Source organism: Camelus dromedarius, chromosome 21 (genome assembly GCF_036321535.1).
Source record: "Camelus dromedarius isolate mCamDro1 chromosome 21, mCamDro1.pat, whole genome shotgun sequence".
In the NCBI taxonomy this organism is placed as follows: Eukaryota; Metazoa; Chordata; class Mammalia; order Artiodactyla; family Camelidae; genus Camelus; species Camelus dromedarius.
Genome location: NC_087456.1, coordinates 5,856,870 through 5,878,209, shown reverse-complemented (window position 1 = coordinate 5,878,209; position 21,340 = coordinate 5,856,870). Strand labels below are relative to the sequence as shown.

At 54.5% G+C, this 21,340-nt stretch overlaps 1 protein-coding gene across 3 annotated transcripts in view; it reads right to left on the bottom strand.

Moving 5' to 3' along the window:
- SOX13 (SRY-box transcription factor 13) overlaps positions 1 to 19,944 on the bottom strand; it is a 43,285-nt gene extending 23,341 nt beyond the window's left edge. For 2 of the 3 annotated variants that reach the window (XM_031438807.2, XM_031438808.2), the window contains exons 1-2: positions 18,956 to 19,939; positions 18,683 to 18,821 (exon numbers count right to left, since the gene is read on the bottom strand). In XM_031438807.2, coding sequence (XP_031294667.1) covers positions 18,683 to 18,821; positions 18,956 to 19,058 — 242 coding nt within the window. In that variant the 5' untranslated portion in view covers positions 19,059 to 19,939. Of the gene's footprint in view, positions 1 to 18,682; positions 18,822 to 18,955 lie in introns of all 3 variants that reach the window. The other variant, XM_031438809.2, reaches the window with a different exon arrangement.
- Between the last annotated feature and the right edge of the window lie 1,396 nt (positions 19,945 to 21,340).

The following is a 21,340-nucleotide window of genomic DNA, read 5'->3' as shown; positions in this document are numbered from 1 at the left end:
TTCTCCCACAAAAAACAAAAACAGAAACAAAAAAAAAAGAAAAGGAAGGAAATTCTGACACATAGATGAACCTTGAAAACATTACGCTAAGTGAGATAAGCTGGACACAAGAGGACTCTGCTTACATGAGGTACGTGGAATAAATTCATAGAGACAGAAAGTAAAGTAGAGGATACTAGGGGCTGGGGAGAGGGGCAGCGGGGAGTTACTATTTAATGGGAACAGAGATTCAGATTGAGATGATGCAAAGTTCTGGAGATGGACGGCAGTGAGGGCTGCACCATGTGAATGTACTTAATGCCCCTGAACTATATAATTAAAAATGGTTAAATTGATAAAATTTTGTTATTGTATACCTTACCACAAAAAAAAAAATAGAGAATGAGAAATTGCTAATAATGTACACTTTCACGGGGCCTTTAATCTGCAGATGGACAGAGGCGAGAGCACAAACACAGACTCACAGATGGGGGACTCATGTCACACCGGGTGTCAGGGAGAGTGGCCGGCTGGAGACCAGCTGCCTTCGGAGAACCCCATGCTCACAAAGCCATAATTAACATCACTAATTGAAGTGTCTAAAAGAGCCAGAGCCAGACAGTGCCAGACCTGCCCCACCAGCTAGAAGGCCGGCCCCTCAGTGCCTCCCTCGCCTCCAGGAACAATCGAAGGCCTCCACCTGCCACACAGAGACAGGTGTATTTAGGATTCCTCAGCAGGGAGGGCAAGGGATCTGGGGGCAGGAAGATGGGGACAGAGGGAGAGCTTTAGCTTCCTTTAAGTCGGCTCCTTGGCTTTCCTGGCTCCTTTCCTTTGCCTTTCCTCGCATGTCCTTCTTAGGGTAGCAGTTTCAAGACAAGCCCTAGGCTGATGCTTGGTTTCTAGGACAGCACCCCCGCTCCCCACCCCCCAGCTTGCTGAACAACCCTGGGAAAGTCACTCTACAGCTCTGGGCCTCTCGAGGTCCCTCTGAGGAGGACATGATGACAGTAATCCAAACAACTGCTCTAAAGTGGAAGGTCTGAGCTAACAGGGGGGTCACTAGGGTACAGGCCACCTGGGGAGAGAAGAGGGGATGGAGGGCCTTCCCAGCCTGCAGGGTCATCCGCTTGTCCCACAGATGCTGGCTTCTTGGGCCACCCGGACTGTCCTTTTCCTCCTCAACGAGTGACAGGCTGGGACCAAAGTCCCATCCAGCCCTAAGGTTCATCGGACATTTCCGTCTTCTAGTACTGGTGCCTTTACTGGTAAAAGTTACCCAGTTCCCACTTACCCAAGAACACATCACAGGGTTCCCAGTGTCTCTAAGAGCCTGTGCTCCGAGGCCTGATTAAGAGAGCAGGTCACGCTGATGGCAGTCCACCGTGAAGAGAACCTTAGGGATTTCCTTCGGAAACCGAAAAAAGCCACTGGCATCTCTGTCCAGAGAGGATGAGATGAGTGTCACCCCGCCTGCCTGTGCCTCCCCAGGTCCTCCCTCTGCCCCCACTGGGCCTTTAGAGCGGCTCGGCTTCCCTTCCCCCACAGCCTGCTGCCCTGACCGGGGGGTGGGGGGGGTGGGGGGGGGTGTGAGGGTGAATGATGGGGTCACTGGAGGTGCCCAGCTCCGTCGCTTAGGAAGGAATTTAACCCTCTCCCTCCTGCCTCATAACTATCTACCCTAACATACCTACCTGTGTAGAGGGAAAAAAATCATTGCAGAGAAGCTATAGCCGGCCCAGGTGATAATTCCAAGTGCACAGTGGCAATGATTTAGAAGCGGAAGATTGGAGTTCGAGCCCTAGTTCTGCCACAAAATCAGGATGCAGCCCTGGGCAAGTCTTAATTCCCCGAGCCTCAGTTTTCCTATCTGTAAATTGGGAGTCAAAATATACACTGCCAGATTGCTAGGAGCCTCAGCACAGTGATTTCCTAAACACTTCAAAGCACTTCATACACTAGGTGGTTTAAAAGGCCTCATACAAGGATGAGGGATCTGGATGCCTTTAACTCACTGTAGGGCCTGGAACACCCCACCCAACCTTGCAAGATCTCAGTTTTTCCATTTGCACATGGAGTGAATTAATTCTTCCCCCAGAGATAAAACTGTAAATGGGGAAGGGCTCCAAGGTCTTTGATGCTGTGGAAACAAAAGTCCTGCTAAGTCCCTGGCTTCCACCTCCAGGCTGCAGCCCAAATCAGCAGAGGGACAGTGACAGCACCTGCCATTTTTCAAGTGAGCAGAACAAGCCAAGCATCGCGCAGGTATTTTCGGCAGCAACAAAACTCATTTTTATAATTGAGGCACCTGAATTTTACCAGGTGGAGGCAACATCCCACTGAAGGTCCACCGGACTCCAAGTCCAAAACCATAGCACAAGACCTTCCCCTCAGGCACACCCAACCCCAGTTAGCCCTCTCTGCCGTGGGGCTGGGTGCCCGGGGACAGCCTTCACTTCCTGCCAGGTTCCTGCAGGCAGCTCCCGAGCACCCAGAGTCCAAAGGTTAGTCAAAGTCTGTCTATTACTGTGAATTCTTAAAATTCACCAGCAGTTGGGTTTGGTGAACACAAAGGATTCACGCCTCAAAGTGAGGCCAGTTCAGATGTGAATTTCATCAGTGTTGCAAAAATCCATTATACTTGGTGTAGGACTGTCCCCTTAGTGACCAGTTTACAGGACAACACTGGGGAAAGGACAAAAGGCTTTGTCCACTTTGAGACAAACTATCATTTCTGCTCTACCTGGCAATGCCTTGTGTGCCGCTAGTATGTGAAAAAGTTCACTCCCTTTTCTGGGCCACTCCCCAGCACCAGCACAGTGGTGTCCACGCACTGGGGTGCACACCCTGGCCCACCTCCACCCCACATCCCACCCCTGCTCCAAGCTCCTGGAACGCTTGGGCAGCAGCTCTCGCCCTTGTTTCTTTGAGGGCATGGGTCACTCTGTTAACAACCACCACAGCAACAAATACCTGGATAAGAGTCCCATGTACCAGACACTGTCTGAATACTTTCCACGTAACCCTTTTTATTCAGTCATCTCAATACCAGCTGTGACTGTCCGTGGCATTTTAAGGTTGCGGAAGCTGAAGCACAGAGAAGCTAAGTAACTTGGCCAGGGTCACACAGAGCATCTGTGTGCCAAATTTGAAGGAAGAATACGGTGGGAGGCTGACAGAAGTGTCATAGTCGACAAAATCTGTCCCCACCACACTCTGGAGAGGTGCCTCTCTCCATTTCCCAGGCCCTACAAAAGCCATGCTCATGACCCAAGGGAGGGGCTGCCCCCACACCCAAGCAGACGCCAGAAGAGCCACACCATCCCCACCCCATCACAAGCCCCAGCAACCACCACCACGATGGCCATGATGCTAATATCAGCTCCCATTTACTGGAATCTTCTATACTCCGGCCCTGTACCAAGCACCGTACATCACTTCATTGAATCCTTTAAACCTTATGAGGTAGGTATTATTCTTTTCCTACTTTGTCGGTGAAAAAACTAGGCTGTAAGAAAGTTTTAGTATTTGCCACCAATCACACAGCTCAGAAGAAGAGCTAGGACTCAAACTGGGGTCTGTCTGAGTCCACCTTGCATCCAGCCTCCCAACCCAAGCCCATGGAGATGGAACTAGTCCTAGCGCCCAGGCCAACTCAGCTGAAAGGCTCTGTTCCCACATCGCAGCTCTGTGTCCCATGATCCCGCCTCAGTCCCCAGAGAGATCACAGCTTCCCTGTGGGCAGTGTCTGGTCTCCCCCTGCCGCCTCACCCAGTGCCTTCACATCATGAGGGCTTGCTAAATAAAGCTTATCGATTCCCTGAAAATCTTATTTGTTAAGAAATATATCACATCACTGCCTTTAAAAGACATCCAGGGGAAGATATAGCTCAAGTGGTAGAGCACGTGCTTAGCATGCACAAGGTCCTGGGTTCAATCCCCAGCACCTCCTCCAAAAATAAAGAAATAAATAAACCTAATTACCTCCCTCCCCCTACTCCAAAAAAAAAAAGACATCCAGAGATCAGTAGTCATCCATCCAGAGCAAAATAAGGTTGCTCATTCATTGAGGAAACGGCACATCCCAGGGAAGTTGGCCCCACTCACTTGACCCCCCGGGGGGCCTAAGCCAAGATGAGTGTGGGTCAGGGCGGCCCGGGAAAAGGAACACGCCATCCCCAGGCTTGGCCCACACCCTGGGAACCCAGGCCCTACAGGGAAGGGGAAGTTGTCTCGATTACAGACGGTTCACCACAATTGAAGGCAGCACAAACGTCTTTGAATGGAAAGAAAAAGCAGAGAGTTCTGTTTGAATTTTTTGCAGAACAATGAGAGAAAAACTTCATCTTGAATGAAGGAGCCACCCATTCTCAAAATTCTCTGAAACACTCTCTGGTTCCTTACTGCTAACAAAGTCCCAGCTCCTTGGCCTATATTCAAGGCTCCCTCTGACCTTGGTGCTCTCTGCCTATACTGCACCCTGAGCTAAAGGCCCCCTTTCCACCCCAGCAGGGCCCCTCAGCCCGGGGCTGCTAGCTTAGTCACCGCTGCTCCTCGCAGCACCTGGTACAGAGGTCTTGGCGGACGCAGGGGCTCCCAGTGGAGCCCTGAGTCGGATGCTGGGCACAGAGTACGTGCTCCATATGCATTTAATGAACTCATCCGTGCTGAATCAAAACAGAGTTCGTCCTTTCATGAAGCCTTGGCAAGAGCCTTGAGCCAGCCAGGGAAGAAGATGTCAACCCGTGGACAGAGGACAAGGAACCCGCCTCAGGACTGAGTGGCCATCAGCTGTGTGAGGATAATAATAAGATAATAGTCCAAACCTCCCAGCTGGAAGCCAGGCCCCTTCTCTCACCGCCTAACATCCCGCCCCCCCAACTCAACACCACCCTTCTGCCAGTGCATTACATTCTCTGCCCTGGCTCTTTCCAGAGTCCCACAAAAGCTTCTTATCCTTCCAGTGCATCTGCCCTTCAACAACCATCCAACGGCACCAGGACTGGAGACATAACTGGAATTCGAGAAAAAGCCACTTGAGTGGTTCGCTCTCCCCAAAGCGGCCTGGACTCCTCCCAGCCATGAAGCAGCGCCTGGGGGATCAGGCACCACCATTCGGGGGTGCTGACCCCTTGACGAATGGCTAATGTAGCAACTGCTAGTCAAAGCCAAACAGCTGGGAGGAGAATGAGGGGAAATCAAGGGAGGAATGATACCAAACTTACGGGAGGAGTGGATGGAGGAAGGGGGCTTGCTTCCAGGAATGGGGACCGGTGATGAGTCCAGGGAAGCGTGGAGGCCAGCCTGGCAGAGGAGGCACCACAGACGCTGCTCCTGCCCTCTCCATTGTCTTCCGGGACCCCCACAAAGCCACCTGCACACATGCAGCCCAGGCGCCCGCAGGGCTCTATCTACTGCCCCGATCTCGCGGCCTCCGAGCTAAATTCCACCAGCTCAGCACTTCTGCAGAAAAGGGGGTTGTGCTTCTGCACCATTCTTTCCACAGGGTGGTCATCTCGCCCGCTCCCCCTCTTCCGGGGTTCTCCTGGCACACAGCTGCTCTCCTTTCCTTGTAGGGCTGCAGTGACTCTGCTCTGGGCGTCACTGCCCTGACCCCGTTTCACAGGAAGAAAACCCAGCAGCCCAGAGGGCATGATGTGAGCGGGGAGCCCACTCACCTGCTCACGGGAGCCATCGGGGTTCACATGGGAGGGCGTCTCCCCACACAGGGCTGGGCTCAAACTGGCCCCAGGCTAAAGCTGCCCCCAGCACAGGCCAAGGCACCGCACGGCCAGTTATAACATTGCTGACCGGTTCGTCCTTCCTGTCCGGCCTCTCGCCGTGGCCCTAGGAGTCTTCCCCCAACCCTGGAGAACAGAATGTGCTTGGCTGGAGACCTGGTGGTCATAAATTGCTAATAACAGATTCTCACTCTGAAAAACAAAATAATAGAAGGCCTGGCCCTTCCTTTCTGCTCCTCTCATCCCCAACACTATTTCCTACAAGGCCAAGAAGAGGAAGAAATGCCTCCTTTGGCCACAGTCCAGGAGAGCAATCTCTTCCTCCGAGGCTCACTCTCCCCACCAACCTCTCCCTTCAAGGGCACAAAAGCCAGGCCCCGAGGAGCCTGTACAGGGTATGTCTTTGTTTTCCAACGTTCCTTCTTGTCTCTAATCTTGCTTTATCCTCAGATTTATTGAGCACCTGCTAAGTGCCAAGCTTGTGCATCTGCGTGTGAAGGTGCCCCGACACACGTCACAGGGGAGGGGTGGCCACTGGGGCCCGATGCGGAGGACTGGGGAGGACAGGACTGTGTGTCCCTGATAAAAAGCGGCGGTGGCGGCGGGGCAGCCCTCCGTGTTCACCCCAGGGAGGGCGAGCGATGGTGGGCCTCACCCGAAGTGGACCCTCTCTGTTTCTGGTCACCAGCCCCCTGGTGGGGAGGAAACGAAACAGGAGTGAGGCCAGACACGAGCAAAAAGCCAGAAGCAGCCATCTTTGAAAAGAACAACCATAAAAGGAAAATCTGAATGTGCCTAGGGATAGATTATAAAATTGTGTTCGGTGTATTGGTTATATGCAAATTATATGTAAATATGTGCACGGCCCTTGGAAAAATCCAAGTGTCACTGCTGCTCTTTCTGCCTCTCTCTTACTCAAGCAGTTTCCAGGGCTACCTAGGAAGCTATCTGCCCCCCTGGCCAGGGGACCCCCAGAGTACTGTCTATCCTCAGCCCCATCTCCCCGCGTTCCCCTTTGCACCACCTTCTCTCCTTGGCTTCACCTCACCTTGAGGCCACCTAAGAAATGGGAGTACAGAGGAGGAAGAGAAAATGGGGCTATGGCCACGCTAGGCACGGCCAAGGTGGCAAGTGAGGGAGGAGGGGAGGATGGTGCCCTCTGCCAAGGCAAACATCCTTCCAGATCTGGGCTCGGGATGGGCTCCCCACAACCGTCGGGAGGCCCAGGGGGCTCCAGACATTCCTAGATGCCCCTAGCCCTTCTCATCACCAATTCTCCCAAACCAATGGCAGGATGCCAGGGCAGGAGGCCAGAGGACTCTGTAGCAAGGTCCCAAAGTAGGTTCCCATGTGGCCCAGATGTGCCACCTGGACCAGCTTCAGCCCTTCGGACCCACAGCCCGTGGGGAACTAAGAAGGTCCCACCACTTGGACGAGTCGCTGTCTCCAAATCTCAATTTCCTCATCCACAAAATGAGGCGTTAGATACCCTGTGCCCTTTCAAACTGATCAAGTTTTGTGAGGGAGGCATCCCTAAGATGAGCCGGGTGGAAGGAGGCACACTGTGGAGGGCACCACCAAGTACAGATGCGGGATCGTGACCAAACGTCTGACTCCACATCTGGATTTTGAAACTGCAACACAAAGGACCAGGGTAGCTGTCATCGTCCTCATCTGACTCTATGGCCACAGCAACGTAGCCTTCTCATTTTGCCCCGGGAGGGGTCCAAATGGTCCTTCCCAAGCTGCAGATGGGAAAAGCGAGGTTCTGAGAGGTAAAGTGACAAGCCTGAGGGCACACAGTCTAGACCAGGGCCTTGGTCTCCTCTGGTGCCCACTGGCCTCAGCTGCCCATTGGCTCCTTGAACACCAGCACAGCGATGTCAGAGGACCCCTGGAAGGCTTCAGCCCTGCGGGAAAGGCAGGATGGGCGCCCCACTGCCTACAGCACGGGGAACAGCGCCTGGGCTGGGACCACTGCAGGTCAGCTCCCTCCACTCAATCCAGCAGGCCTAGCTGGTGCCCCGGGAAGGATGCTGGCCGGTCCTTCTGGTCCTGGGTCTCTGACCTGACTGATCTACCCAGGAAATGGGCATCCTGGCTCATTACCAGTTTGATAATCATATAAGGAAGTAGACAGGCCACAGTTTCCCTCCTACAGACACAGAGACCGAGGCCCAGAAAGGTGTATGGTATCAGCAAGACCACACGGACGGCAGCCCTAGCAGCTCCTGTGTACTGTACAATTGCTGTATCTCAGCCCGTAACACACCCTCGCGCCCATCCTCCTGATAACTCTGCCGGGGGCGAGACGCCATTACCCCCATTTTATGCGTGAGGAAAATGCAGCTCAAAGAAATTAGGCACATGGCCCAACGTCAAGGCTCAAAATCCAAAAGCTTCAAATCCAGAATTTTCTGCCTCTAAAACTCCCCGGTGTTTTCACCAAACCATCCCGTGTCTCTGTAAGTTGAAGAATATTCCAGAGTGAGTGAGACTGAGTTACTCACAATGTATTGCGTGAGGAGGAGGAAGAAGAAAGATACTGAGTGACGAGCAAAGTTGGCACCTGACCCTGGAGCGGGCTGGGGATGAGCCCGAACCCCTTCGCCCGCTGCTCGGATGCCTTGTGGCCCGGCTGCCCTCCAGCTCTTGTGGTCCAGACCCTAATGCAGGTGCAAACAGGTGCCTTCACTCCTCCTGGCTGCGGCTCACACAGTGCCCCTGCCTAGAAGGCCCTTCCTATATTCTCGACCAGAAAACTCCTATTCCTCATTCAAAGCCCAGCTCAAATGTTGCCCCTCCTTTAGGCATCACCCCATAATAATCCTAGGAAAGTTTATTGTCCCTCCAGGGCGTTCCAGAGCCCCGGGCCATTCCTGGTCTCCAGCACTTGACTGGACTGCAATTATCTGTCTACCTGTCTGCTTCCCAGGCTCTGGCTGGATTTGAGCCCAGGATGCTCTCTCAGGGACTATACCACAGCCATCACACCAGGCATCTCGTCACACATTTAACAGTTAGGATAGCCCCATGAGGCAGTGACTCTTATCATCCTCATGTTACAGATGAGGAAACTGAGACTCAGAGAGGTTAAGTTACTTACTCAAGACCACACAGGGAGTCTGGCTCCAGAGTCCGCCTGTCCCTGCGCCTGTCCCTTCCCTCCCTCTCCCATCCCTAGTGCAGTGCCTGGCACACGGCAGGGGATCAGTAAAGGTCTGTCTCAGTAAGGGGTACAGAGGGACGGGCATGCTGCTGCACCCTCGCCACCTCGACCTCAAATCCCAGACTCCCTCGGCAATTGCTGTATCTCAGCCCGTAACACACCCTCGCGCCCATCCTCCTGTTTCGGCCCAGTTTCTTGCTCCACCTGACGTCACACCTGACATTCGGCGCTTCTTTTTTCCGAAAAGCTCCAGGTCCTTTTCCCAACTCCCATCCATTTCTTCCTTGGGTGCCCCAGCAGCGGTGAGGGTCTTCCTGTCTTTGCGGGGGGAAACTGAGACCCACAGAGGCCTCGTGGCCACTGGATCTGTTCAGAGGCAGGTCTCCTGCCTCGGGGGCAAGTGCCTCGCGTGGACTGGTTCTCCCTCTGCCTCAAGCAAGAAAAAACAAGCACCAAGATGCAGGGGGGTCTGGAGGTCAGCCCCTGCCCTCCCCTCACTCCCCGCACCCCGGGCTGACCTGGTCACTGGGCTGGGGGCTGGGCCTGAGAGAAAGGGGAGGGGGCCGCTCCCTGGGGCCAGGGAGGAGGAGACAAGAGGCCCTTTGTGTCCGCAGCTCTCCTGAGACACCTGTCCTCCCTCCTGCCTGCCTGCGGCCCCCTCCCTCCCGGCCAGCCTGTGTGCGGCCTTGTTTATCCTGCAGCCCTGGCAGCCAGACCCGGCCTGCTCCCAGCGTGGGGCTCGGCGGCCCCTGCCAGCACCTGCCCGGCCCTGGCAGCCCCGGAGGCTGCCGGCCAAGCACAATCACCCCGCTGTTGACACAGTTGTTGATTTTCAGGAGGGCAGGGAGGGACGGGAGGGGAGGAGAGAAGCAGCGAAGGCATTTAACGCCAGCCTGGCTATTTCGCAGTTGGTCTTAGCGATCCTGCCCCCCAGCCCCCGCCCCCCAGCCGCCTGGGAGAGGCTTGGCTTTCCAATCCCCGGGCCACTTGGGCCACATACCACAGGCAACCCCCAGCACACCCCATGCAGATTAGCGCACCCCAAAGCCCATGCTCCCCAAGCTGGCACACTCAACTCAAAGCCGAACAAGGCCTCTAGGTGCCAGAAGCCCCTAGCCACCTGGTCTTTGAGTGCCCACTAGTCACCCTCCCCAAAGTCATTATGTCCCAGGGTCCTTGGTGATGGACAGGACCATCTGATATAACCTTGGAGAACCAGGTGGGCTCCTGGGAGACATGGGGGGATCTGCCTTTACAACCTTCTCTCTGTCTGACTTGTTCTTGCCAAGCTATCTATCTCCTCCTCACCCTACAGGTCATTATGTTTCCTCTTACAGGGAGCCTTCCCTGACTGCCCACATCTGGCTGTGGTGCCCTTCCTTGATGCTCTCATGCTCTGCAGCCCTCCCCCTACACCTCACTCCCTTCACTTTGTCAGTCAGTATCTAATCTCTATCTTCCTCAAAACTATGTAAGGGCTGCGCTTTCTCTCAGCCCCAGTGTACAGGGCACAGCTTTGAGAGGCAGGCACTCCCACCCCCCCGCAACTGCGGAGAGGGTGGGCAACGGAGCAGCCCCCTGGGGCCCATATTAAACACCCACCCCACCTCCACCCCAAGCTCCCACTTTGACAGTCACCTCTTGGATGGATAGGGCCTGGTGGCCAGTTAAAAGGCTCAAGAACTTCAGGAATCACCTGTTAATTTGCCACCAGCGCAGGAATTTAGATTGGTAAATCCGATCAGGCAGTCATCTCAGAGATCAAAGAGCAGGATCTTGAAAGACAAGGGATGGGTGAGTTTTGACGATGGAAGAGGGAGAGAGGAAGGCACGGACAAAAGAAGGCCCTGTGGGTCAGAGGCCAGCAGAACGCCTGGGGAAGGGGCTGCTGTCGGGTGAGGCAGGATCATCCCCTCTTCCCCACTTGCCCCTACAGTCTTCCCCGCCCCGTCTGGGAGCCCCTAAACCCAGCCAGCCTGGACTCGGGAACCAGGAGCTACTGCATCGGGCCATTATCCAAACAGGACTCTGACTCCACAACTCCAACTCTCCAAGGCCTCCTGAAACTGCCCAATACATCCATACCCCTGCTCACACACAAGCCCCTTCTCAGTGCTGGTTCCCCAAACTCCAAGTCAATCAGCATCCAGAAAGGGGTAGCAAATAGCCAAAAATCACCTCCAAATTGAGGGTTTTATGTCAAAGAGTATGAATCTAAGGCCAGGCAGAGCGAAGAGAAAGGAACTTACATTATGAAAACCACAGGTCTCTGATGTTCTGAACTGGTTCCAAAAGGGCCTTCCTGTACAGCTCTGCAGGCTGTGCACTGCACAACTTCAAGAATCTCATTCACCCAGATTTGTATACTTAATATAACTTGACAGAGAGCAGTCAAGTTCATGCCTTGACTTCCTCAGATACCAAAGAGAATGCTCTCCTGCTACCTACCTCTACCCCAGGCCAGATGTGGCAGACCCCCTTCCTCTGTTCACTGCCCTATTTCCTGGTGAGGGTAGCTGTGAATGTGACAGCTGAGTCCTCCACCTCAATTAAGACGAGAGGCTTTCCTCTCCTGCCCCATCAGCCCCAGGTAGGGGACCCCACTGACTCCCCACTAGCTCTTCCCCTACCCACTCCCCTCTTTCTCCAGCTCTCCCCCTGGCCGAACTCCCCTACATGGTGCACTGGGCTGCAGTCCACACTCACAGTGACACGGTGGGAGGAGACTATGTTTACAGAGAGGGGACGGAGGGAAGGAGGGGGATCACCCACTGCCCTCCCCCCAGGCAGAGTGGAATTGAAACTCCAATCCATGTGGGGCCCCCCTGAGGCTCTAGAGAACTGAAGCTCAGGAAGGAGGGGTGAGAGGAGGACCTCGCTCTGCTTCTCAGAACCAGCCCCTCTCTGCCTCCCAGTCACTCTCCCCTTTCTTTCTTGACATTGGTCTTATGTCCACTGTCGCCCGAGGGCTCTCAGAGGCATTGATTGGTTCCCCAGGAGCCAGAGGGGACTGAGCAAGGTCTTCAGAGAGTAGGTCCTGCCGGGGCACCTTCACACGCTTACACATGCATGCACACACGCCCTCCTTCCCCACCAGCCACTTAAAGGGGAGCCAGACAAGCCTAAAAAAGCGCCAGGGCTGGAGGGGCCACTCCCTTCTGCTTTCATCCCCCATTCTCTTCACCCCACTGGCCTCTGAGAGCCTGGCTGTCCTTGTCCTCAAACTCTTAGGTTTCCTTCCAGCCCCTCCCCACTAACCTTTCACTCATTCTTCTTTCCCCACCCCACCCCACCCCACCCCACCCTTCAAGGGACAGGTAGGAACCAAAGCCTCACAGGGGTGGGTGAATGACTTCAGGCTCCTTCAGTAGGGCTGGGGAGGGAGGGTAGGGGGACAAGATTTCCAAGGTTTCACACTGAGACAGAAAACGCTCCTCACTGCTCCATTCAGGGGTGCACAGGGCCCACCTGGCGTGGTCAGGCAGGAGTTAATTTTTTTGTCAGCGTGGGGGCAGCTTAAGCCAAAGGTCACTCCTTCCTACCTCCTCCCAGGTACCAGGCCAGCGCAAGAGGCCCCTGGGCCCAGTCCCTGGGCAGCCCACCCCAGCCCAGAGCCCACCATGGGGTCCATGGGCCTCCTCAATGGTCATCCTGAAAGGGTATCAGTCCAGGGTAACAAGCACCTTGTTGTATTTCCACTATGACCCCACCTGTCAGGGACCCCTCTTTCTGCAGAATATTCTACTGTTGGTCAAGCCTTGACTCCTGGTCTTCCAGAGGAAAAACCACAACCACTGTCTGCCAATTCTAGATAGATTTTAAACCCTTTCTGTTCTGATGACAAGAGTAATACACATGGTTGTTCTACTTTTGGAAATGACAGAAATATAGGAATAAGAAAATAAATATGAGCCACAATTAAAACAAAACAGAAGTCAACAAAGGATGTAGGTCTGAGGTTGGCCACCTCCAGCTGTGGGAGCTGGGGATGGATCTGCTTGGCCTGCTTGGCCTGGACTCTGACTGGCCACCCACCCTCACCTTGGACCTCTAAGGAAATCCCTCTACCCTGGCTGCTCCTTCAAATGGCTGGACCTGGGCCCCCCACTGCACCCACTTCTGCCTTGGGATTGGCAGCGGGGCACCTCCAGCCCGGTCCAGGAGCAGGACCCAGGCCTGAGGCTCCTACTCCCTCTGTGGGGGAGGGGGAGGGGGCAGGGACCAAGGCCCTCTGGGAACTAGTTCCCACCCCATCCTGTTCCACAGGCTGCACATTCCATTCTGAGTCAAGCAGGGGGCGGGGACTGGGGGAGGTAAGGCCGAGGGGAGGGGAGGGGAGGGGAACAGTCTGGCCTCCTCTGGGGCGGATCCCCCAGGGAGCTCCAGCCCTGGCAGGGATTACAGACCCAAACCACCAGGGGAGAAGGGGGCCTGAGAGTTCTGGCCCCATCTGTGGCCCCTTCCTGTTCCCCTCTCCTCAAGCCAAAACACTGACACTACCTCGGACATGTCCCCAGAAGACAGAGGGACAAGATGCGGTGGGGAGGGGAACACCAAAGCCTCCCCCATAACCTGGCCACAATCCCCCAGGCTGCTTATGGGGCTTCGTGCCAAGGCCATTTAAATGCTAAGGCCACTGATGGGGGGAGGGGAGTCTGCGTGGGAGAGAGAGAGAACTGAATTCAGGCTTGACAGCCTGGGTCAGGCTTCCTGGAGTGACCGAATGGGCCTGGGTAGTGATGCTCCTTAAAAAAACCAGTGGCAGCTAGAGATACAGTCCCCAGTTCTTCCTTCCTCTCCTCTACCACCCCAACACAGCCCTTCCCCACCCAAACACTCCTGGCTAGAATCTTCAGCCTCTGGGTACAGATCTCAGCCCCTGCTGCGCTCCTGGCCTGTCCTCACGTGCGCACTGTGCGGAGATGCTGGGCAGTCTGCGGCACATCCTGGGCTGTGCCAGCCGGTGCATTAGCCCACAGATGACCTTGGGAGTGGGCAGGGGAAACCCCAGCCACTTCCTCCTCACCTCACAGCCTCTCAGAGTTCTGATCACCGTCACTCTGGACGGAAACCTGTTCCTACGGGAGCCACAAGGGCCTTTGCCACCATGAGGCATGAACAAGGCCGGTCTCATGGGTCTCTGGCGAGGTCCATGGATATAACAGGCCCTCGGGCTGAACTGAATGCCCCATCCACTCCACTCCACCCCACTCTTTGGAAGAAACTACGGTATCATTGCTGTTCAGAGAAAGTACTTGAATTTTTAAAAGAAACAGAGTCACCTCTGATCAGAGTTGGCAGAGGCTGAAGGCACCCCTGCTGAGCTGGCTTGTGACAAATGTCCTGACTGAGCCTTCCCAAGGAGCTAGAAAAAGGACCAAGGAAAGGGCAGTCAAAACAGGGGCCACCAAGGCAAAGAATCCCATCCAGGGCATGCCTTCCTGCTTGGGAGCAGAGAGACAGGGAGATGACAGGAGAGGCGAAAGCGGTCCTCCATGGGTGCCGGTCCCTGTGTGGTGACAGGCACCAGAACAGCCTTCCTGCTAGCACATCCAAGTACCAGGAAGAGGACCAGCAGAGGGTGAGGATCGTAGCGAGTTCAGGCAGGAGCGAGCCCTCCTAAGCAAACACAGAGCTCAAAAATAATTCCCATTCAAAGCACGATTTAGCGTGGGCCTGGCCAGGTCTTCCCAGCACAGAGCCCTTTTCAACACTCAGCTTCACCCCTGAATAAGGCTGGGGAAGGGAGCGTGAGGGCACAGCTGCATTTGAATTCCACTTTTTCCAGGGGGTCAGCTTCCTGGTGACCTACTCAGGGAGCTGTCCAATAAGGGCCAATCTCAGAGCACCCCCAAAGAGGAGAAAACCTACGTAAAATCCAGTGTCAGCCCCTCAAAGGCAGGGACTCCTAGATGCCCTGAAAAAGCAGGTCTACTTTGTTTGGCAACAGCAAACCCAGACCCTTACCATTCATGGAGCACTGCTGCATACTTAATTGGATGTGAGCCTACCCAATTCTGAGAGATATCGTCCCATTTCACAGGTGGGGAAATGGAGGCTCAGAGATGCTATGTGATGAACATCTAAATCCTTCCTACTGTATACATCGCGTTGACCCGAATCTGCTAATTATCAGAGTAGCAAAATGTTCAGGATGAGGCTCTCCTTACTAGGAGGAAAGATGGGGATAAGGATGTGGATGGAAACCAACACATTTCCAAAGCCAAGGTGGCACTGGAAATCGTCTGTCACCATTGCCAACCCCAGCACTCCTCATCACAAAATCGAAGCTAGAGGTGGAATGGCCTCTCTTAGGCAAGAGCAGTGTCTGGCAATGGTGTGTTAGTGAGACCTGCTGGCTCTGCCTCCAGAATGACCTATCGGCCCACCCCATCCAAGCATCATCTCAATTCAGAACCAGCCTCTCTTTTCCATTCTTGCTCCCCTTCAAAGTATTCACTACTTAGCAGCCGAAGCTATTTCCCTTTTTCACACTTTTCCCCCCACTTATAGAAATAATTCAGGACCACTGTAGAAGATTGGAAAAATCAACAGAAGATAAAGGAGGAAATAAAAATCACCCATATGCTTAGTACCCAGAATGCACCTCTGTAAACGTTTCAAGGCAGCCATCTAGTCTGCTACATATATATGCATGATGGGTATGCATATGCTTACCATTCATTATCTCTTCAAAACTGGTACTATAATACATAGTTTTATATCTTCTTTTTTTTTTTTTTTTTTTTTTTTACTTTTTGTTATATACGTTTTCCAGGTTTAAGCTGTTCTTTTTTAACTATGCTTTTTGGTTTGGGAGGTTTTTTGGCATAGTTGATATATGCCCATGGTATTAAATTCAAAAAGGACAAGAGAACACAGAAAAAAAAAACCGTCTTTCCTTCATCCCATCCCTCGGCCACCGTTTCCCTCCCCTGAGGCAACCCTGATTACCAAATAATCTTTTTTTTTCTTGTGTACCAAATAATCTTTTTAAATCATAAATCAGATCATGTCACTTCCCTACTTAAAACTCCCCAATGGCTTCCCATGCCCTGGCCATAAAATCCAGGCTCCTAACCAGTCCTACCAGGTTCCTTGTGACCAGACTCTGACCCTCCTCTGATTTCTCCAGTCTCCCTCCCCAGCCACATTGCTGTTGCAAACCCTGCTCTGGCTGCCGGCAGTTTTCATTTGCTGTTCCCTCTGCCTGGAATGCCCCTCTTTCAGGTCTTTGTGCAGCCAGCCGGCTCCTTCTCATCCTTCAGGCCCGGGCTGAGCTAGCGTCTCCCCAGGGCAGTTTTCACTGGCCTCCCAATTTAGGAGCACCCCTGTCTGTCCCACAACGTACATTCTCTATCACATCACTGTGTTGTGTTTCTTTCACATCACATAGGACCTAATATTGTCTTGGTTATCTATTTTATTTATTGCCAGTCTCCTCCCACTAGAAAGAAGGCTCTGTGAAGGCAGGCACATACATGTCTTGTTCACCCCGAAGCCCCGTGGCCTAGCACAGGGCCTGGCACATAACAGGAGCTCAATAAATTTCTGTTAAAGGGATGAGGGAGGGTGACTGCAATACTGGTTCTCATCACTGACAGCCCACTTGCAGGATCTCCAAGCACCAAGAATCACCCTCCTGGCCATCCTCCCATGCCTGGGGAGGGGGTTAGAAGGGTCAGAGAGAGGAGAGAGGAGCCCATTGTCCAAGGCAGCATGGGTGGGCAGCAGCCCCCCCACCCCCCGCTCTTCCTCAGTCACTCAGCTCAGCCCTTACTTACGATGTACATTTGCAAGATCTAGAATCAGACAAGGAGCTTGCGACAAACCCAAATTCCTAGAAAATATTCTAATCGCAAGCGGAAAGTTGAAGGTGAAACTTTTGCCCCTTGCTTACCCCAAATCCCAAATCCAGTCTGCCCAGGCAGCTGGGATACTCCAGGCTCCCAAATAGGCCCCAGCAGCAGGCAACACAGATGCCACCCAGGAAGCAGAGCTCCCTGAGGAACAGCCTCAGCCCATTCCACCTGATTCTTCCCCCAGGGGCCCAGACACCTGGGCTCCTCTCTCCAGAAATTCACCCAGCCCCAGAGACACAAATGCGCATTTGACCCTGAGCCAGCAGCCCACGCCAGGACACTCAGAGGACACCCTCCTTGATATGTGCCCTTCCTGGAGCCTGATTTCCACTGAGAGAGCACTCCAAGTTGGGCCAAGACTGACTTTTAAGAATGAGAAAATGGAGGAAATGTAGTGCCTTTTACAAAAATTGTGAAGGGAGGGAGTGAGGGAAGAAGGGAGGAAAGAGAAAAAGAAAAAAGATAAAAGACTTCACAAGATGGAACTAACAGGGAGGTTAGTGAGGCTCTGAGGTGCTAAAATCAGGAAAAGGATGGGAAGAAGTGTGAGGTTTCTTCCTTCCCAGAACTGGACAAGTATTATAATTGATTCAATGAGTGCAATCCCAAAATGCCCGTCAGGGCTCAATACAAGGGGGGTCAAGGAATAATGGCCGTAACAGTTAACATTTCTCCAGTGCTTATGTGCCAGGTACTGTTGTATGAGCTTGACTTTATTAAGACTTAATCCTCAAGACAATCCCATGAAGGAGGTACTGTTCATATTAAGCCCATTTACAGATGAGCAAACTAAGACAGAGCAGTAAGGTTAAACTTCTCAAGATCATGTTTCCAGTGGCAGGATCTGGGATCTAACTCCAGAGTCCTGGCTCTTAACCACTAAGCTGGGCTTTCAGTGGTCCAACTACCCTCCTCGCGTTCATGCCTTCCAAACTAGCATCCCCTAACTGATCATTAGACGCCGGTTTCAAAGATGTGTGCTTAATTCTGCCCATTTTGCATAAGGGAAAATCTAGAAAAGTTAAGGGACTCGCCCAAGCTCAAGCTGCCCAGAGGTGGGGAATGAGAACCAAAGTATGCTGAATCCCAGCATCTCGAGCGCCACTTCCCAGGCGTGCACGGTAGAAACCAGGGTCTCTGGAAACTCCGCCCAAAGCAGCAGCATCGTCTCTGGTTGTCTTTCGCCAGACCCCTTCACCAGCGCCAACGCCAAGGTGCCCTGCCCGGAAATTCCCACAGAGTCAAAGCAAACTTCCCAGGAAAACTCCTCGGCTTCCTCCTAGCGCCTGTCACCGAGGCGGCTGCCAAGAGCGCCGTTGGAGTCCTTGCAGCTGCCGTCGGCCCTCCAAGGCGGGAAGCCGCGGCTCGTGCGCTCGGGGTCCTCCCGGAAAGGTCCAGGGCTGAAGTTCAAAATTCACTTCCCGCCCAGGCATGGCTCGCGGCTCCGCCCGGGACTCTCGGGCAACCCCCACGTCTCTCGCCCTCCCCAGCTCCAGTTAAGTAATGGAGCACCTCCAGTCTGGAAGGCCAGGCGGGCAGATGGGAGAATCCCGCGGGCGATTCCTGCGCGTCTGGGGACTCGAAGCAGCCGGCGCGCACACACACACACACGTGTGTGTGTGTGTGTGTGTGTGTGTGCGTGTGTGTGTGTACGTGTGTGTGTGTGTTTACGTACAGAACGCGCGGGGTGGGAAAACAATGGCGAGCCGCTGGGAACAGAGCAACTAGCCCCCCTCCGCACCTCTCTACCTCCCTACCCTCAGGCTTTTGCAGTGAAATAGGGATAAAAAGATTCACCTCCGACATCCAAAGGCGGGAGGTGGGGGGTGATAAGGAGGCTAGGGTGGGAGGAGGGAGGGAGGTGAAACTGGAGCAGCCGGAGCAGAAAACAAACAGGATGCAGCGCCCGGCTGGTCCGCTGGGGAACGAACCTGGAAGGGTGGGAAGGGTTGCGTGGCTGGCCCCCGGACCCCCACACAACCAGGGCAGGGTAGATCCGCGTCTCCTCGCGGGCACTCGAGTCCCACGCGGGGCGCGCACTTGGTCGCCTCGGCTTCCCGCTGGGAAATCCTTGAATTGGGCACACAGATGGGTTGGTAAGAAAGCCTTAGTGCCTCCAACCGGTGGGTGAGGAGCAGGCGTGGGGCGGGGGGGCACCCCAAGCTCGGCCCGTGTTGTGCGCACACAGACACAAACACACTCACCCACGGCCTTACCAGGCTGCCACCCCTCTCCACAGGAACCCAGGTCCACGCCCGCGAGGAGCCGCCGCTGCTGGCGTAATGGGGTGGGTAGGTGGGGGTCCATTCCTTTTCGGAAAACTTTGCAAAAGATGTAAACTCGCAGAGACGAGAGCCGGTGTGTGCCCAGAAACGTGGGGTCGCGAGTGTCTAAACTTCGGAGGGCTGGGGAAAGGGGCGCGGCGGCGCGCGCCGGGCGCGGAGGGGGAGCACTTACTACTCAGCCGGTCGCTGGGCTCGGGGCTCGCGGCTCCGCGCTCCTGCTCCTCCTCCGGTCCGGGTCCTCGCGGCTGGCAGCCTGGGCTTCCCGCTCACATGCCCCGGCGACGCAGCGGACGGGCGCGCGCGGGGCTGAGGCTGCTAGGCTGGGAGGAGGCACGCCCCCCCCCACCCGCCGTCGGCCGGGAAGTCGCTCGGGACTCGTGGCCACCCCGGGTCCGCACCCCGCCGCCGGCCGCCGGCCCGGGCGGAGAGCTCGGTTCCGGCCAGGCGGCGCCCTCCGCCCGGCCAGGCCGCTCTCTGCACTCTGCCCTCTGCCCTCGGCTCGCGGCCGTCTCCCTGCCTTCCGCGGTCCCGCTCCCGGAGTCGCCGGACGCTGCGCGGGCCGGCCCCGGCTCTCGGGCTCCGCGCTCCGCGCCTCGGTCTCGAATCAGGGCCTGGGAGGCTGACCGCTGCGCCCCAGGCTCAGATCCGGGCTCGCCGCTCCCGGGCCGGGGTTCCAGGACCCGCACTCGCACAGTTCAATTCCAAGCCGGGACTGGGATCAGGGTGCTCGCTGTTCGCTGCCGCGAGGCGACTCCACAGCCTCGGAGGAGAAAGAGGGAGGGAGACAGAGAGCCGGCAGCGGGAGGGGGAGGGAGGAAGGGTGGGGAGATGGAGAAGGAGGGAGGGACAGAGAGTTCCCTCCTCCTCCCTGCAGCCAGGTCCCTCCAGGCATCAACAGCTGGAAACCTCTGTTGGAAAGGGAAGAGCTAAGGTTCCTAGGGGGCGGGGGTGGGTGGAGGTGGAGTGAGGGGCTGGTGAAAATAGAAGAAAGAGGTGGATTCTGCCCACTCCCACTGCCGAAGTAGGACATCTCTACACAGGATCTTCGCTCCTAAGAGCAAGACCCAAGAAGTTGTCCATCCAACTGCCAGTCTCCTAACCCCTCCAGACAGATAGCCTGGATTTAGGTTTTGTTTTGTTTTGTTTTGTTTTTAAAAACCCTGTTCAGAACCTCCCTTAGGAACCTGATCCCACCTGCAGCTAGATTGCTTCCTAATGTGTCAGACCACTCCCTAGACCTGTCATTTTACACTCTCTCAAGTTCTTTATTTTTTTTCCCCTAACCTGTTAGATATGCGGGGTGGGAGTGGGGTGGGAGTGGATTCCTTTAAATCAATATATTTATTAAATGTCTACAATATGCGTGGCCCACGTGGGCTCCTGGGGACACCAGGATGAGTGGGAGAGTGCTCTGCCTTTCTGGAAGGAGACGAGTGGATGAACATATGATTGCAGTAAAATGGAAGAGTGCTGAGACCAGCCAGATGCATGGGGCATGGGGACCCCACAGGAACTGGGGTCTGGGACAGGGACCAGAGTCTTCTTGAGGGAGGTGTTGTCTGAACTGGGTGTTGGAAAGTAAAGCAGTTTAAAGGAGTGGCACTGCAAATGACACTGTGGCCACAGTGCACTTGGCCAGTGTCTCAGCAGGTGACAGCCAGGCTCTAAGACCAATTAAGGCTTTGGATTCCATCAGCCCCCACCACCTTCCTTGGTTAACTCCTCTTATTCATCTTTTAGTTCTCAGCCCAGACATCTACCCTTCCAGAGCCTTTCTTGATGGCCAAATCTGGGTCAGGTGTCCCATCTATGTATGGGCTCTGGAAGTCCCCCAGTTGTAGACAGAATGGGGACTGTTTATTTGTCTGACTCCCCCAGCTGGACTGTAAGCTCCACAGGGGCAGAGATGTGTCTCTCTGGCTCCCTGTTGGATCCCTAGTGTTTAGCTGCAGCAGGCCCTCAATAAATACTTGTCCATCAATTGGCTGATTGAACAGAATAGTTTTAAGCAGGGTCTCTGCTGAGATCAGTCTAACTGAAGGCAGGGAGGCCAGAGACCAGACAGTGACAGTAAGCAGGGTGAAAATAATGCAGGCCTGAGCTAAGCTAGGGGTAAGGAGGATGGAAAGGAGGAAACAGGTGGGAGTAAGGGGGTGAGAGAAGTCAGCATTAACTCTTCAGAGTCTGGCTTTTGGATGACTGTGGATGAAGCCATTTCAGAAACTATGAAAGAGCCACCCAGGTGCCATTAAGCCGTTCCTCCTCCCAGCCAGTATGCTTGTGTTTTCCATATATCGGGCTTTT